This window comes from Pipra filicauda, unplaced genomic scaffold (assembly GCF_003945595.2).
Source record: "Pipra filicauda isolate LSUMZ 115617 unplaced genomic scaffold, ASM394559v2 scaffold53_size3534045_pilon, whole genome shotgun sequence".
NCBI lineage: Eukaryota > Metazoa > Chordata > Aves > Passeriformes > Pipridae > Pipra > Pipra filicauda.
The window spans coordinates 3072027-3090598 of record NW_024104687.1 but is presented as its reverse complement, the minus strand read 5'-3'; the positions used below and the strand labels follow the sequence as shown (position 1 = coordinate 3090598).

Here is an 18572-nt window from a genome sequence, read left to right as displayed (position 1 = left end):
AAAAAATCCACAAGATATTCGTGAACCCTGTGAATTCGTAAAGGCAAGAAGACGAGCTACTAGGTTGTGATGGGGGAGCTGGAGAACAGCAGCGATAGTTTCGTGTTGCAAAATTCTGTAAAGGCTTTCTCACATGAATAAATGATGGGCCAGTATTTAAAATGTGGGTGGGTTCAGTCTTTATGGTTCAATAAACACAGCTGTGATAGGAGCTTCATTAGTGTCGCAGCTCCAGTTGACACTGAACAGTCGAGATGCTCTGCATGAGAAATCTCTCTCACGCCAAGGAACCTTCACATATTTTTGATGTTCTTTTCCTGGTTGACATCAATATTTCATGAGGTCACCCTCTGTCTCTGAAGGAAGATTTGAGTAGTTGAGGTTACGGCCAGCTGAGCAAAATGCATCCACCCCTCATGATTGCATCTTTAAAGGCTGTCTCGAAGCAGTGGGGCTGAGCATGTTGTTTCATCTGTCTGAAGTGTTTATCTCCTTCTACTGTTCTCTTCTCTGGATGCCAAGGAAGGTCAATCTTGTGGTTAGAGACTAGATGAGCCACAGAAGAGCCATTTTCAATTTCTTCCTGCTGTGTGCTTAGTGGCTCCCTCTAAATGTGGATGAGTATTCCACCCAGGCACTGGATTTTCCCACTGAGTCTAGTTGCTCAGTGCTGGCATGCCCTCACTTTGTATGACTTTGGTATCAAAGATCACAGGCTTTTCAGTGATTTTACTGTTTCTAAGAGGAAGATAATGGTTATTTTAGGGATATCTTTGTTTCTGTTTTTTCATTTGCTGTTGCTTCATGGCAGACACCGCCTTGGGAACAAGGACAAACTTAATGCTGTGGGGGAGATCACTTGATGAGGACTTCAATCACTACTTTCCTTTGGAGCTTTTTTAAGTTTCCTTGCATGTGGAAAATATCTCTTCTAATGAACTGCTGTGTCTACAGGCAAGGAAGGCCACTTTCTGAGGCATTGGGACACCTGCAGTGCTGCTTCTGTTCTTTGTTTTGGGGTCATACCTTAAATTCTTTATTTCTCCTGCATGTGGTCTTGTCATTGCCATCTTTCTTTCCCATGTCCTGGATCCCAGAAGAACCTTTGAGCTCCTGCAGACAGGGATTTGTTCCTTGCTGCTTGGTGAGGAGAATTTCCCAGCCACAGAGAGGGGATTTCATGATTTTGCTGTGTTCGTAGATTTTCTATTTTTTCCCTTTGCCAATGCCATAAGAGAGTTGCTAAAATAAGTATTTTAAATATTTTATAAATACTTTCTGTAAAATAAGATTTAAAGCAATATGATGAAAATTGCTTTTGTGATAATTTGGACCAGTTTAAGAGACACTGGAGGTACCCATGTGAACTGAGGAGTGAAACCAAGTCAAGCAAGAGAAGCATCATGGGGTTCCTTGAAGAGCCATGAAAGGGACTCGTTCATCACAGTCAGCAGCTGACTGAAGACAAAACATGGAATCACAGAATAGTTTGGGCTGGAAGGGACCTTAAACACCGTTTCATTCCACCCCTTGCCATGGGCAGGGACACCTTCCACTAGCCCAGGTTGCTCCAAGCCCTGTCCAACCTGGCCTTGGACACTTCCAGGGATCCAGAGGCAGCCACAGCTTCTCTGGGCAACCTGTACCAGGGCCTCACCACCCTCACAGTCAAGAATTTCTTCCCAATATCTCATTTAACCGTGCACTCTGTCAGTGGGAAGCCATTCCCCCTTGCCCTTGTCCAGAGTCCCTCTCCAGCTCTCTTGGAGCCCCTTTAGGCATTGGAAGGGGCTCTAAGGTCTCCCTGAAACCTTCTGTTCTCCAGGCTCACGTCTCCCCACCTGGATCCAGAGCAGAGGGGCTCCAGCTCTCAGAGCATCTCTGTGGCCTCCTCTGGACTCCCTCCAACAGGTCCAGATCCTCCTTACACTGAGGCCCCAGAGCTGAATACAAATGATAAGGATTACCTCCTGCTCTGAAGGTGGAAAGTCAGATCAGTGAAAAAAGGCCATTTTAGGCTTGGACACTTTCCAGTCGAGGATGCTGTGCTGCTGAGTCGGGGTTTGTAGATGCAGACACTGTCAGCAAAACCAGCTGTGGAAGATTTTGTGTTCCATGAGAGTGCTGGCAGGAAAGGCTGAACTGAACTGATATGTTAAGCTAAAATGTTTTATCCTAAATAGTTCTCTCCACTTACATTAACATCAACATAAATGCTTGGAATGAATGTTGGAGGAGGTAGCACATCCAACCTCACTAAAGCAAGACTAGGATCACTGAAACTCAGAACTTGACCTACCAAACAGGCAGAAGAATGCAACAAACCAGGCTGGAGTGCACATAATTTGAGAACAAGGGTGAATTCCTATCTCTGTGCTGGCATTCACAAACCCTCCACTTGCACAGTCTTGTGGTCAGCCACTGGGAACCAAGTGCTGATCCTTGAAGAGAACATTCTTTGCATAATTAAATTTTTTGAAGTTGTTTTGTAAAGCTTGAGAATGAGGAAAGATTGCAGAGCTTGTGATCTCATGGGAGAGGGATCTGTAGAGATGACCTTCTGATCATCTCAAGCTCTCTGCCACTGAGAATGAGAGATTAAGTTTGCTCCTGGTGGCTCGGTCCTTTCATTCTGCCTCAAAAGTACATTACCTAATGGTTGCTATTTAAAAATAAAGGAAAAAAACCCAACCAAAACAGAGAATATGACAAATACACTAACAAGTGAAACTGAGACAGCTGCCTTTGTGAGCCAGTGAGTGGATATGACTCCTATGCTCCTGGCTATTAACTCGGTTTGGTTTCTAACACTTACTCTGGACAAGAAAGTCTCTTTGGTCAATGGCATCCTCTGATTCAGTGGAGTTTTATGAGACTGACTAATTTCAGCTGAAGTTTAACAGGCCTCCGGGGAGGCCCCATTTTGCAAATCACCGCTTTCCCCTTCTGCTGGGGTGGTTGATGCTCCACAGGACTTTGTCCCAGCTTGACTGTTCCTCTTTCCTGGCTCCTTGCCATTGTTTCTATTCCCAGGAGTGGGGTGGCAACAAACCAGGGCTGTCTGTAGCACCACGCTTGCACTTTTTTTTTTACCCTCGAAACAAGTCAAAATACACTGTTGAACTTTCTCCTACCCTCATTAAATCCCACTTTCCTAAAGGGGAAAATCAGAGGGAATGGACAAAAGAACTCCCTTGCTGAGCTTTGCTCTCGCATAATTGATAATTATTGGCCTTGTGGGAACAAGAAAGGGAGAGCTGAGAATTCCTGTGTGGGGAGCACGTACAGCAAGTGGAGAAGTGAGACTAGATTTGGAAACAGGAGTGGAAAGAAGAGTATAAAAATCACAGATGTGGATGAAGATGTTGAGAAATGTGGAGAGAAGGCGACACTGAACACACTCTGAAGTGTAGAGAAGGAGAGGATAAAAATAAGACACCACCATGGAGTTTTATTTTCATACCTGTGAAAGAAAAAAACATGAATGATTTCCCAGTGTGTGTTTATTTGCATATTTGGCATCAGCGCCTGTTCTCATTCTCAAAACAGTAAATCTAGTGGGAGTTCCAATATTATTTCAATTTATATTGGTGCAAAGGAAAGTAGGATCTTATCTTTCATATTCATTCCAAAAGCTAAATTTAGAAGAAAATAAATGCAAGCTATTCATGCAGGAACTATAAAGCAGAACACTTAAAATACTTCCTATCACTGTGAATTTATGGTGTAATCACAGAGTATCTTGAATCTCAGCTACTTCATTATTGGCACTTTTGTCTGAGGGTTGCACTTCATCGGTGTAATTTTGTGCTGATGTTGGCTGGCTCAGGGCCAGCCATGTCCATGAATCTATCTTGGCTTGCACCAGTGGTTAATCTTGCCCTGCTGTTGTTATTATTGTTGTTTTTAATTCTCCCTTTTTTTTTTTTTGCTGTTTTTCAGGAATCATCCGTCTGAGGGATGGATTTCACGACCGCTACCCGGTGGAAGATTACCTTGATCTGTTTGACCTGGCAGCACATCAGATTCAGAGCGTGCTGCAGAGTGAGGCAGTGAGGGAGCGTGGCAAGATGAGCAACGTCATCATTGGTAGGGCAAACACAGCCTCTGAAATACATCTCTGTGCCTCCACACTGGCAGAGTTTAGAGCTGAGGCATGAGAGGGGTGTTCTCCCACACGTGAATGGTTCTCAGCACAGAGCCCCTGACTTTGGCTTTCTCTTGTCTTTTCCTGGAGGGTGGTTACTTGCTTAGTTAAAAGGTTGTGATTATCTTTAGAAAATGCCAGAGCAATTACCCGATATCTGATGAACATCAGCATTTAATTAATGTGGGGTTTTTTTTTTGAGAATGAGAATGACCTTGGTCACTCCTTCAAACACAGTTTTCATTTTGTTTTCATAGAATCATTTTGGTTGAAAAAACCCTCTGAGATTATCGAGTCCATCCATTAACTCAGCACTGCCAAGGCCACCACTGAACCATGTCCCCAAGTGCCTCATCTATGTGGCTTTTAAATACAGTTATAAGACATTTGCCTTTAGTGATGGAATTGTAGCTTCATGTCCAATTGCTGTAGTAATTGCCTGGATAACACACTAACTGTGGTATTATGACACACAGTGGGTGCTGCTGAAATCCTGTATCTGATCCGATAGCTCCAAGTGACTCTTTTTAAGCTCTAACAGAAGATATTGATATAATATTAATGGATATTAAAATTAAATTACCCTAATTACCATTACAAATGGTCTAGAAGTGCTTGGACTGCCTTCCATGACACACAGTGGGCTCATCCACCATTGTCTGTGGGATATTAGTTTACAGTGCCCATAAGGAACTTCAGAAACTTCTAAACTCTGCTTTTGTTACTTCCTAAACCCAGAAAACTTGAGGATATTAGAGTTTTACCAGTCTTACTCTGTCACCTCAACATTTCCCAGGGAAACCAGACACGTTCCATGAAAATATTAGTTGGGCAAGTGGCAGCTCCCTGTTGATAAAAGACTTTTCAATAGGCTTGAAGTCAGTATTCTACAGAAGATAGAGACAAGATTTTTGCTGCCTGCCCTCAGAAGTATTGGGGTTTTGGTCTCGTTATAACCAATTAAGTTTAACCTATTGCTTCCTTGATGAGGTGGTGATGGTGGCTTGTTTAAACCAGAGACTTGGCTGCAGTCCCATTTGCTCAGTACTTCCCCAGCCTCCTTTTAAGTTGATCATTCCCTTTATTACATAGTCAACATTGAGCAACATTTGCAAAATGGGGTCTTAAGAAATGTTGCCATCAAGGACATCTGCAGATTTTCCTCCTACTTACAATATCTCCAGTCCTTTCATGGATGAAGTGCTTATACTAATTAAATTCACTAATCTAATTGGCAACGTACATCTTTGATTACTTACCTCCTGTTGCAGCTTTTTCTAGAGTTCACTTTGTGTTTCTCTTTCCCGTGGTCTCATTTCTGGTTTCATTAAGGTTCTGTTCGCTTTTCTTATTAAGTTTACAGGAAAAATCTTGAATGATTATACTCATTAAGGCAGCCTTTTATGACCTTGGTAAAAAAAAAAAAAACAAAGCCAGCTGGCCTAAAATGGATATGTATGAATATCAGTTTTGCTTAGAATCTTCCTTTTCTTATTTCAGATGGCTACAAAGAAATCAAATTAAGACTGTAAGCATTTCAGGAGTTCATCATGTTACATTATTTTGAAAAGTTAAGCTTCTTTGGATATTACACATAGTGGGTAATAATTGCATTTTCCAAAATAAAACCCCAACATCTGCTTAGAGATGGAGCAGAGAGGACAGGACCAATCCAGCCTGAGGCGTTCAGAGCAAGACTTGTTTATTTGGGATCATTAATATGATAAATTCAGAGGAATGACTTGTGAAAACACAGTATGACGTTAATCCATTAATGACTGAATAAGGAGGTTATACATACTTTCTTTAGGCAACTTAATAGGCAATTATTTAGGCAATTCTTTAAGTCCATTAAAAAAATAAGAAATTTTGGTTGCACTGGAGTAATTTAACGTAGTTAATTGTTGGTGTTTAATTTATCTCATGTTTAGTATGGCCTGTTCTGTTTACAGATATTAAGTCTGTATTATAAACCAGAAAGGAACACTGTCAGATTGTCAGGAATATTTTTTTTGGCTGTTTCAGAAAATTAAAATTATAAGAGTCAGCAGAGACCAGAATGATTTAGTTTTTTTTAATATATATATTCCCCCTCCCCTCCCATTTAATTCTTGACAGCCATCTTGTGGGAAGATTTGCTCTCTTGAGCCCAGGCTATCCTGGGCTGATGCATTAGAGGAACACCTTGAGTCCCTGTTAATGCTTTAGCATGATGTGGTTGTGTGCCTGTGATCTTGGGTTGGACTTGATAATCTTGGAGGTCTTTTCCAACCTTAATGATTCCATGGTCTGCAGATGTGCTGCCTGCAGATTTGTGGTAGTGGCAGCTGATCCAGCTGACACCATTTCTGTGCAGTGTGGGCTGTGATGTTAAGAGAATCTGCCCCTTTATGTGTAAATGCATTGGGGTTTTTTAGTTCACACACCACATGTGTGAGCAGGTGTTCTTAGGTTTGGAAACTCTGCATGAGCTAATTGGGATAAATCCAGTAGAACATCAAACGTGATCAGAGAACAGGGCAAAGAAATACGAAGGAAGATCTGAAAATCTATTTGGAGAGGAATAGGTGGCTTGCTGAGATCAGAGACTTTAACTACTTTGGAATGATTTAGGCAAACACCTGTGATGGAGCAGTCTAAGTCCAGCCAATTCTGTCACAGAGACGTAGCAGGGACTTTCCAAGGTCGCTCTGATCCCTGGAGTGCACTATCCTGTAAATCCCTGCCTGCAAGTGCTCGTGCCCGTTTGCATTTTGCCATCTCCTGACAGCTCAGAAGGAGCTGCCTGATGTTTTTGTGGCACAGCTGTCTCAGCCCTGGCCTATATTTAATCTTTTGTGTTTCTGCTTCACCCAGCGTGGGAGCTGGGCTAATTGAGTTTTAATTGACAAGGCAAAGCCCACTGATGATTAGGCAGTGCTTTTGGCTAATTAATTTAGAATGGAAAAGCAGAGCTGTTGTGGACACCCAGGTTTAGCCAGTGGACCTGATCACCTCCTTCTGAAGAGAGGCAAAATGAACATGACGGAAGATTAATGTGTTTTCTAACAACTCCCAGACTTTATTAATGAATCACATTATGTTAAGCTGAAGTTTAGAGCCAGTACCTTTCTCGTGTTGTGTTTTGGCCATCTTTTAAAATCTCTATTGGACTTTCCCAGCAGAGGAAAGAAGAAAAAGGAAAAAGGGAAATCATGTGCAAGTCCATAAACCTACCACATTGTTATTTTTTCACCTCATTCCTTTCGATTTGAAAAAGCTCATTAACGAGAATTAGCTCTCCTTAGACTGTCAGAGAGTGGAAGTTTCCAAAAAGCTTCCATATATGTTTTATTAAAGAGTAGTGTGCCACATAAATGCCAGTATTACTTAAAAAGACAGGGAAGATTACAAAATTCAAAACACCGTATCAGATCATTTATTTAGCAGCTGAAGCATCATATATCTCATTCTGGCAGAGATGTTACTGACTGGGTTTCTCCCTGCAGCATTGCATCCAGAATGAGCTTCTTCAGACACCAGGGATATCACAATCTAGCATTTAACCAAATATGCTACTTATTCTATACACCTTTTGTCTAATAGTAAATAGTTGACTTATTTTACATTAATAATTATAATAATATAAATTAATAAGTATTATATTGAATTATTATTATAAAATATTTAAAAGCTCAAATACATAATTCAGCTGCTTTTTAAATATTTCCTATGAAACTTTGAATTCCACTGATTTTCCTGATTATGTTTTCAACACCGTTGATCAGCAGGAGTGGTGGTTTTCACATTTTTCTGTGTTAAATTGTACAATTCATTAGCAAGTTACTTCTCTTGAAATCAGGTGCATTAAGGCCAACCCTTGGGGTGCTCCAGTGACAGTGGCTGGGCTTTGGCAGGAACCAGCTCCTGCTTCCTCAAGGCCAGGCTGGACAGGGCTTGGAGCAACCTGATCCAGTGGAAGGTGTCCCTGAACGTGGCAGGGGGTGGAACGAGGTGATCTTTAAGGTCCCTTCCAACCTCAACCATTCTGTGATTCCTCACTGGAGAATGTGCTAAAACCCCGAGCAGTCTATTGCAGCCCAGACTAAATATATTTGCATGTGTTAATCACTAGCAGGAAACAGTGTGGTTATGGACAGTAATATGTCAGGTGGGATTCCATAAAACCTGCCTTAACCATCCCTGCATTCCCAAAAGTACAAGGCAGTGGGATTGCCCTGGCTCTGGGGAGCATTGGCCAGATCAATTTGCAAGGACTAAGATACGCTGAAATTCATAGAGTCGATTTTGATCCGATTCCAAATTCAGCCAATTTCTACCCCAATGCAAAGAATGAAATGAGTTACCAGCAGAAATGCTTTTAATTTCCAGGGGAGGCCAGTGCCTCGACAATGTGGGACAACAACGCTTGGATTTTCTTTTATGACAACAGTACTGATGGAGAACCTCCCTTCTTAATCCAGGATTTTATTCATGCCTTCCATCCGAATGCCAAACTTATCATCATGCTGAGAGACCCTGTTGAAAGGTGAGCGAGGATCACGTTGCTGAAGTGTGCAAGAAAATTTTCTTCTTATAATAATTTTATTCCCTCTTGCTCTCCTGGATGCAAGGAAACATTCACGTGGTGGTTGACAGAGCTGCTTGGCTTGTGATAAGAGATGCCAAGGGGTTTTATTCTGTGTATTTTGGCACATGTAGTTGTGATAACCTTTTAAGGAGAAGCATGTGAATGTGAGTGCCATGAGTGCCATGCGTGGATACCTCAGCTGCTCTGAAAAAAAGAATTTCTAGGTTGCCAAATGCCTGAGTGGAGATTCCCTGGTTCTCAACAGGGCTCACTAGGCTGAGGAGGGCACTGCATCTACAGGTCTCAGCATAAGTGGTCCTTTGAAATGTTTAAATTCATTTCAGTAATGAAGTTTATGTTTTCATGGGGCTTGCTGTTCAAAATGATTAAATAATGGTGATTAATAATGATGAAATATCTCCAGAGTCAGCAAATGATACAAAATTTTATTAAGTCTTAAAAATGCTTGGTGCAACACTCACGTAAAGATTCACTGGGCAGTTTTAGCCTGTACATCCAACAGCTACTCAGGAGTTCACCCTTGGTCTTCCTGACTTTGTTTGCAGGAAGAAGGCCCTGCTTTTGCCAAGGAGTGGCTGTTTTGAGGGACATGATGGAGTCATGTTAGCCAGGAATGCCCAGCTTTCTCTTGGACTTCAGTTTTTCTCTCCAGTCTTCCTCCAGATTTCTGGGGTATTTCTTGCCACTGTGTCCTCTGAAGAAGGACAGTAATGATGAGGGTAGTGGGGAGGGTGGAGGGGATGGAGGCAGAGTCCCAAAGGATCAGGCCCAAGGGGGTGTAAATTCCTTTTCTCTGTAGCTTCTTAGGGATACTGGGGATACCTGGGGCTTCAGTGCCCAAGGGCAAAGCCTCAGAAAAGGGGTTTTCTAGAAAACTCAGAAAAGGAAGGAGATGCAGATGATGGTGAGGACCAGGCCCTGGTAGCAGTGGGAGAAGAGCAGACACAGGGTGTTTGTGCAGTAGCTGCCCAGAGTGACTTGGAGTGGGAAGGGATGGTGCTTCCTGACAAGCTTTCCCTTTTCTGCTGGTGACAGGCAGAGGTGTGGGAATGCTTCCCAGCTCCTATACCAGCAAATACAGCTCTCAACTTTAATGGCATCTCCTGACCTCAGGATTTAACAGATGGTAATTTTATGCAAGAGAACTGGCTGAAGTGCCTTCCTCACGTAAATTCCCCACAAACTCCCTGATTGCTCTGTAATGTGGGTGTAGCTCTTTGCCAGCTTTAATAGGGGTGAGAGGAAAAGTCAGCTCCATCTCCCTTACTGTATTTATGATAAATTGGTTCCTTTTTGTTTACAATTCCCTGAGTTGCTGGCAGCTCCTCTGGACTGCAGGAGCAAAAGCAGCCGTGGCAGAAGGGGCAGTGGGCATCCATCGGTGATGCTGGGCAGTGGGGCAGGTTCTCTGCAGTAGCCAGCAGGACATGGGGCTGGGACAGGCTCTGATCTAACCTGCACAGGGTCAGGCCTTTCCCCCAGCAGGGGATATTTGATGGACATCAAGGTTTGTGATGGTGGATGTCAACGGCATCCTTATTTCATTGTAATGGGTAGTCGTGGAGGGTAAGGACTTCAAGTAGGTGGAACAGCTGAAACCTTAATCTGAGAAGGTTTTATTTCCAGGCAGATGTCCCCAGAATTAAAAACAGATGGAAAGAAAAAAAAAAGGAAAACGGGAAGAAAGCCTCAACTGCCCTGCAGAGGGAGAACTTGTCTTCAAGAATGTAGTTTTTCATAAGATGTCAGCAAGTCTTTAAAGCGATGCATTTATTTTAATGTGTGATTAGAAATACTAAGCATTCATATCAAAGCTTTTAAAGAAAATTGCAGCCAGGGCCATGCTGTACACGATGCCTGCTGGCTGATTTCCCCCAGCAAGAAGCCTTTCACCTGCTCTGCTGAGAGCAGTCAATCCCCCCATCCCTGGGACAAGCTGGGCAAACCTGAGTCTCGATGCACACACTTTTCTACAAGCAGGAGGTGCTGTTGTGTGCCTAATTTAGTTAAAGTCAGTTGACTTGGTCCCTCAGCTTCTCCCCTTCTCCTTTTTTAAATGAATATAGAGTCTTCATTTGTTTCATATGGGAGTTAAAATCCCGTTTTTGCTGACATAAATAATGAGTGCAGAGGGGCTATTCCTGTGCTTAAGTGCTTTGCTGGATTAGGGCCTAAACTTTCTAAATTAAATGATGTATTTTTAAGTATCTGTGGAAATCTAGGGAAGTTAAAGAATAAATAAAGTGCAATACAAAGGGTTACTGCAGCAATAAATGCCTGCGTTTTTTTCAAAAAGGCTGAAAGATATCTAGGATTTCTGGAATTTTGTCGAGAGGTGAGTACTATGGAGGCATCATATCTGTGCTGCAAACACACCTGAGGAAGTGAGTCTGTCTCAAGTGTTACAAAATTGTCTTCAAAATCCTGTGGTAGTGTTGGGGTCCTGGTCATAGTTTCTAACTCTAAATACAAAAGTTGAAATATCATGTTCAGCAGATCTAATATTTAAGCTATGTAGGAGAATTTCCTTTTTCTCTTTGAACCATGTTTACCTTGCAAAAGCTTACTCAAGGTTTCAGGGGTTAATGCTAAAGTTGATATTTTCCTTGCCTGTAGGTTTTGGGTTATTTCACCACCACTACCCTCCCCCTCCCCCCCCACCCCCCCAAAGGAATTTGAAATTAGATAATATTTTTTAAGCAATTGTAAACCTTGTGCTAAAAATGTGCAGTGAGGGGATGCTCTTCTGCTGTAACTTAGAGAAATTCCTGTTGCTGGTGGCTTTTGCTCACAGCTGAACATGCGTGGCCCCATGTCCTGCTGTCCTCAAAGCTGGAAGTGTTTGGGGAATGCAGCACTATGGACTGTAGCACAGATGGGAACCATTCACCTACATGCAGTATTTCAGCTTAAAAAAACATAGGAATCAAGAGATGGAATGCTGTAAATTGGAAGTTCTTGATGGAAAGGCAATGTAGGATTGGAGGTGGAGCTTCCTGTAAAAAATATGAAATCTGGACTCTTTCTTGCTGTTGATGGTAGTTAGCTTGGTAATCATACAAAAAATTACTCTTTCTAACCCATCCCATTCCTCTGTTGGTTTTGAAATCAACTTTAAGCTTTTGAGAAAAGGGCTGTTCCTGTCCATGGCAGTGGGGAGCACCAAGTACAGAGGGGCACCAACATCAGCAGAGACCAGTTCTACTGTTCATGGAGAACGCGAATTTAAAGTCTATACTTTTAAAAAATGTGCCTTCAGGAGAAAATATTGGCTCCCACAATCACTAGGGTCAGGTCTTCAGGGGTGCTGACTTTGAAAGTGAGGATGCTGTTAAAAATTCCCTGAAGTGGATGTTACTCTGAGCTAAAACCCAATAAAATGAATAGAAAAGGTGTCCCTGGATGAACAGGGTGTGTAAGGCAGGTCATGTAACTCATTGCTATTGTCATGTAAATAAACCCTTCCTGTCCTCAGTCACTCACTGACAGGTTTTCCCCTCTGCAGGTTGTACTCCGATTACCTGTACTTTGCCAGTGCCAATAAATCCGCGGAAGATTTCCATGAAAAAGTGGCAGAATCCCTGCAGCTGTTTGAGGGTTGTGTGCTGGACTACTCACTGCGAGCCTGTGTCTACAACAACACCCTGAACAATGCCATGCCTGTATGTATCTCCAAGAGCATTTGATTCTTTGCTTGTTTATTGGTACCTGGGGTCAAGGTTAAGGTACCAAAATTAATAAGGTACCGAAGTACTGTGCAAAGAAGCAGCAAGAAATCAAATTTATTCCCTTTTTCATTTGTAAAGCAGATAGTCAAAATATATATATGAGCATGTAAAAGCTGGTGTAGAGGCTCAGCTGTCTCCTCAGCCTGTTCTCTGCTGAATGCCAGCAGTAATAATACAGTCTTTCTATTGTGCGAGCGTATGGAGAGCACATTTAGTGAAGATTGCAGTTTAATGTGTAAGCTTTCTGCAGATGTTTCCAAAAAGTAGCTCTGGCAAGGATCTTTGCGGTACCAAATTGCCTCAAAATTGAAATAAATTATGTGGAGCATAATTCTCAAAAAAAGGCTACCAAGAACTAGCTAAAACTTTTTTTTTTTTTTTAAAGTTGTGCACATCGGAAAATGATAAAAGGACACACAGAAACTGCTGGTAGGGAAATGGATAAGTATTACAGGCTCAGGATTCCAAAATTCACAATTTTAGCTGACATCAGATTTGCTTGAGGGTGAAGAATAATACGGAAGAGATTGACTTGAAATATCACATCTGGCTGGTTTGCCGTTCAATCCTCTTTTATTTGTTCAGGCTGTAAAGGATTCAGGGGGAATAGTTCCCTCCTTTGCCTCTGGGCTGAAGTTATTGCCTCCTCCACATGATAAAATAGCAGTAAAAGAGTGTCCTGCACAGGCTGGAGCCCTGCAGCAGTTGGGCAAACAGGACATTCCTCTTGCTTACCTTGGCAGGTGGAGTGGAGCCTCTCCTCTCTGATTGCAGCCTCCGGGACTGACACCAGTTGCTGCTGGCCAATCTCACAGTATTTTCCAGCCATCTGCTTGCACAAATGCATTCAGAGAAAGGCGGAGAGAGAACCAGGAGGAAAGGATTTTCCTCTTATCTTCCTCCTCAGAGTGCAGAGCCAATCTTTATTTGTTGTCTTAGGAAGTCCTCTGAAGAAGGTGCTTTTGGAAGTGAGCAGAAGAGGCTTCTTTCCACAAAGCCACAAGCAGGTGTTCATAATAAAACCCAAATGCTCACTGTGCTCCTCAATGGCCTCTTTTAGTTTCTTCTTCAGCCAAGTTTCTAAATCTGTTAAGTTTGTGGTTTGCCGTGTGTTGAAAAAGTAAGAATTGTTTTCCCCGGTGAGCTCATTAGTTTGTTAATTCCGTGACTATGCCAGAAAAGAATTGTTTTGCAATTTGTTAATATATTTCAGAAACAAGAGGTGTCACAGGCATCATGGCTGCTGATAGATGTTAACTGTGAAAAAGGGGTGTTTGCCAGCTTATCCTCACTTAGAATCAGTGGAAAGCATATTACCCAGAGAAAGGCATTCTTAGCCGGGGTGATCCTGATTGTGACTTTCCAGTACAAGGAGGGAGCTACATGGAAGGTGGATAAGGACTGTTAAGAAGGGCCTGGAGTGAGAGGAGAGGGGAAATGGCTTCAACTTGAAAGAGAGCAGATTTAGATTGGATATTAGGAAAAGAGTCTTTACTGTGAGGGCCCTGGCACAGGTTGCCCAGAGAAGCTGTGGCTGCCCCTGGATCCCTGGAAGTGTCCAAGGCCAGGTTGGACAGGGCTTGGAGCAACCTGGGCTAGTGGAAGGTGTCCCTGCCCATGGCAGGGGGTTGGAACGAGATGATCTTTAAGGTGCCTTCCAACCCGACCATTATGTGATCATATAATTTTATGAAGGTGCAGAAATGGATATTACGGAGTGGAAAATGGCTTGGGAAACCCTAGTAATGCCTTTGATGTATAGTGGGAAGCACTGGAGCTTTAAAGAAGGAAGCAATCTGGTTCAGAAGAACAACAATGAAAAAGAAGTCAGTAGAACACACTGTATAGGGAAGAAAACCAAAGTTCTTTCTCATCCTAAGAGAACTGAGAATTAGAGGGACATATTAGTTAAAATTCCTCTTTCTGGTGAAAGGCTTTAAAAGGATTCTAAACCCAAGTAGGAAAGCACTGTACTTTCAAACTATACCATGCAGACAACTCTTGTCTGTCACTCACCTTGATCTCCCAGGTGAAAGAAAAGCAAAACCCATTAAGAAAAAACCATTGAGTCACACGTTTACCCCAGTGTTCAGTGGAACGAGGCATTGACTGTGGGCTGGAGTGCTGCCCTGTCAGTATTACCCCATGTTAGCCTGAGGTTTTAATCAAATAAGATGTTTCAAATCCTTGTGCAGCACATATATAAAGAAGTCTGCTAAATATGGAGGCTTATTGTTATAAGCAGTCAAAAATGCACGTCAGAATCACACATTATGATAATAATAACTTAGGAATGATTCAAAACATGGCTTATTCTACTGGAATTTAGGTATCAGTGTAGGTCACAGGTCAGGATAACAAGTGAAAGACATTGTTGTCTGCCTTCAATGGTTCTGTGGTAATGTGACTTGAAGACATTAAGTCTCTTTTATGAAAGATGTTTAAGACTTGGGATTCATGTTTCTCTCTTCTGAGCCTGGCAGGATTTAGAAAAAATATTTATAAATGCAGTTGGAAGCTGGACTATTAAGAATACCAGGCTACTCTTTTTGTGTTTCAACTTGTTATGTAAAACTGAGGAGGGAAGAAAAACAGAGATTAGGGTGGGACAGGCTGAAAAACTGCCTTTTCCCATCCCTGGTCTGACATAGTTTGGGGCTTTCATTGTGCACTCAGACAAGGCACCATTAATGCTGCTGAGCAGCCACTGCTCCTGCAGCTTAGACCCCAATCTAATTATTGCAATCAGAGGATGCAGCAAAATGCACACAAATCTAATTCCTGGCAGAGAATCAGCATGTTTGTGCTACTCGTGGCAGCGTGATCTGGTGCAGCTGATAACCATGGAATCATAGAATCGTTTAGGTTGGAAAAGATCTCTTGGATTGTTGAGTCCAACTTGTAACCCAGCATTGCCAAGCCCACCACCAAACCGTGTCCCCCGGCACCACAAGGTGAAATCAGGTGAAATCAAGGTGGAATAAGCAGAGTTAGGGCCTGGAGAATGTAACAGGACTAAGCATCTTCCCTTCTACTGGTGTTCACCCAGTGTCTCCATTTCTGGGATTTTTGCTCAGAAGACAGAGGTGAGTGTTGGTTTCTCACTGCTGAAAGTGTTGTAAGTTGAATTAAGTGTGTGTTTTTGGTTTTTTTTTTTGCTTACAGGTAAGGTTACAGGTTGGGCTCTATGTTGTGTATCTTTTGGACTGGCTGACAGTTTTCGACAAAGATCAAATCCTCGTTCTTCGCTTGGAGGACCATGCATCAAACATGAGATACACCATGCACAAGGTGTTCCACTTCCTGGATCTGGGTAGGTGTCTTCTGGCTGTTTTAAGTGTGAAAAAACATTATTATCCTTCTTTTAGGTCATTTTTGTTTCATCAAGAGACAAAAGAGAAGCCTGGTAATCTGGCTTGAAGGATGCATTAATTTTGTTGCCTGGAGTCAAGCAAAATTAAAACTCTCAAACTCTTATAGAAAGGCTGGTGATAGAAGATCTTAATAAGAGAGTATCAAGGAAAAAATCCAGATAATTCAGAATGTATGGATTTATTTCACCATATGGAAGCCAGTTCTGCTTCTGAAGGCGGTCAGAGCTTGTTTGTCACGGGCCTTATGTAGATGCAAAGTTATCCCACCCAATTTAAAGTAATTGAAGTGCTACCAAACCAGAATCCAAATCTGAGTATGATGAAAGGTTGTGTTCCCAGCCGAGGAGAAGGGGGAAATTGTGTTTTTGCTGTGTTGATTGAGACATCTGTTGCTAATCCTCGGAGAAACGCTGGCAGAAAAAATGTTGCCCAATGTTGATTTGACAGTCGCAAGAGAATGAAAATGCAGCTGAAAAATAGTCTGTCTGGTCCAAAGATTGGTCCAGATGATGAGAAAGTTTGAGTGTAGCAGACTGAACAGATGAAGAGCTTGGCATCTTCTTCCCAAATGTGGTTTATGCCGGAAAAGTCTGCAGGATTTTATCTTGCTGATGCACATTTATTCCTGGAATAGGGGCATCACTACACCTGTGTGCCACTTTGAGCCCACTGACAGCCCTCAAGACAAACAGAATATGGCCTTAATTCACATAATAAAATGAAATAGCAGTAGAAAAGAATGACAGCTCCGAAATGGATGGCAAGTTTTGTTCAATGTCGTTGTTGTTTTCTGAAAACAAATATTTTCCTCCAGAAGTGATTTATGCTGCTTTTTATAGACATGATTAATTAACGGGAGAGGAAAATGTATTATTTCCATATTTACTAATAGTGATTTATTTTACTAATCAAAGCCTGTATTCAATATTCCAAAACATTGTTGCTGTTAACAAAAATTACATTTGTCTTCCCCTGGCAAACCTTCCGATTTAGTCGTTAGTCTCCTTTAGCATGGGCATTTTTGGTGAAATATTTTAAGATAATATTCTGTTTTTCCACAGGACCTCTAAGTGAGAAACAAGAAGCTCTGATTACCAAGAGTCCTGCATCAAACACCAGGCGACCTGAAGACAGAAGCCTGGGGCCAATGCTACCAACCACGAAGGCAATTTTAAGGGATTTCTACAGGCCTTTTAATACAAAACTGGCACAAGTTCTTTTTGATGATGCTTTTTTATGGAAGAGGACATAAAATATGTAAATTTCGTGCCACAAATACAGTGCTTAAAGGAGTTTTTATTTTTTTAAATTCTATTTTTGTGCGTGGATATTTACATTGTTCCCATTCCAAAGAGGAGCCGATTGATGAGCTGAGACTCTCACCTTCAGTCAGCACATTTCACAACAGTTACACCACATTTTCCTTGTGAGAATGGAAAGCATCTTACTTATCAGTCTGTTGTAACTTCTTTTACCCCAGAAAATGAGTGGAAAAGCATAAGGACAGAGATGATGTCTGACACTCTTCCACAGGGGTGTTGAAGTTTAACCTTCTCTAAGATGCTGTAACATCCTACAATTACGCTTATAATCTCATTTTCAGTATATGTTACTTATTCATTTTTTTCAATCAATCAATCAATCAATGTCATTTAGTCATTAAAATTTTTAATTGAATTCAATCAAAAATTCTGTCTCTTTTTGTCAATATATTCACCCCCAGATAAGCTCAGGTGGTTAGAGCATGGTGCTAATAATGCCAAAGTTGTGGGTTCAGTCCCCACATGGGCCGTTCATAAGGGTTGGACTTGCAGATCCTTGTGGGTCCCTTCCAACTCAGAATATTCTGTGGTTCTAAAATGGTCTTCACTCACACTAAGTTTTCTGTTTCCTTAATTCTGGAACAGAGATAAAGGATAATGGCATTCACATAAATATCCAAGTTTAATTTATATCTTCAAGTCAAACGGACTTTCCTAGCCACTGTTCTTGTAAAAGGAAATGTTACAACCCAGGTAAGAATGGGTGACTGAAATCTAAACAACAGGCCAATTCAATGCCTTATATATTTTGTTCATGTATATATGAATATGTATCTTTTATTCATATCACTCATATATTTTCCCAAGAAAGCACTAATAGGCTTTATGTAAAGTCCATTCCTGGTCATGGAGAGCTTTTATGGATATTTCTACTAGATTCTACATGATTAGTTTTCTCCACTGAGAAGAGAGACGCACTTTAAAATCCACATGAAATTTTGTTATCAAAAGCATAGATTTTCAGAATGCCCAGTATCTTACATCCTCAACAGAAAAGATGTGTTACCTAAGGAATTAATTGCACATTATGTGTTTCTCTCTTTAGGAAAAATGTCTGCATCTAGTTAAAGAGATTGAGATATGCAGACTTGAGAAAAAAAAAAAACATTTTGAAAGTTATGGAGAAACTCTAGACTTTGTGTAAGTTTTTTATTTGACTAAAATGGCCAGATTTGTATATAGATGTGTACCAATTCAATATTTGATTTCAAGCACCCCTGTTTAGCTGTCACACACTGTCAGCTGCAGTCTGCAGCCTTCCTGCAGGTGGAACCAGCCCCCACCCGTGAGGGACTTTTTTAAGAGATAAATATTAATGCTACCTATTGATAATTTCCTTTCAAGGGATAAACCCATTATTTCCTCCCTGAGTTTGTGCTGAGTGAGTCAAATGAAGCTGCTCTCTAGGTA

General features: G+C 41.6%; 1 protein-coding gene across 1 annotated transcript in view; it reads left to right on the top strand.

Moving 5' to 3' along the window:
* The window catches only part of CHST15 (carbohydrate sulfotransferase 15), a 47617-nt gene extending 30095 nt beyond the window's left edge, over positions 1 to 17522 (top strand). Inside the window, exons 4-8 of the mRNA XM_027726436.2 lie at positions 3943 to 4089; positions 8519 to 8675; positions 12244 to 12400; positions 15632 to 15779; positions 16902 to 17522. Coding sequence (XP_027582237.1) covers positions 3943 to 4089; positions 8519 to 8675; positions 12244 to 12400; positions 15632 to 15779; positions 16902 to 17092 — 800 coding nt within the window. The 3' untranslated portion in view covers positions 17093 to 17522. The remainder of the gene's footprint in view (positions 1 to 3942; positions 4090 to 8518; positions 8676 to 12243; positions 12401 to 15631; positions 15780 to 16901) is intronic.
* Positions 17523 to 18572: the final 1050 nt, after the last annotated feature.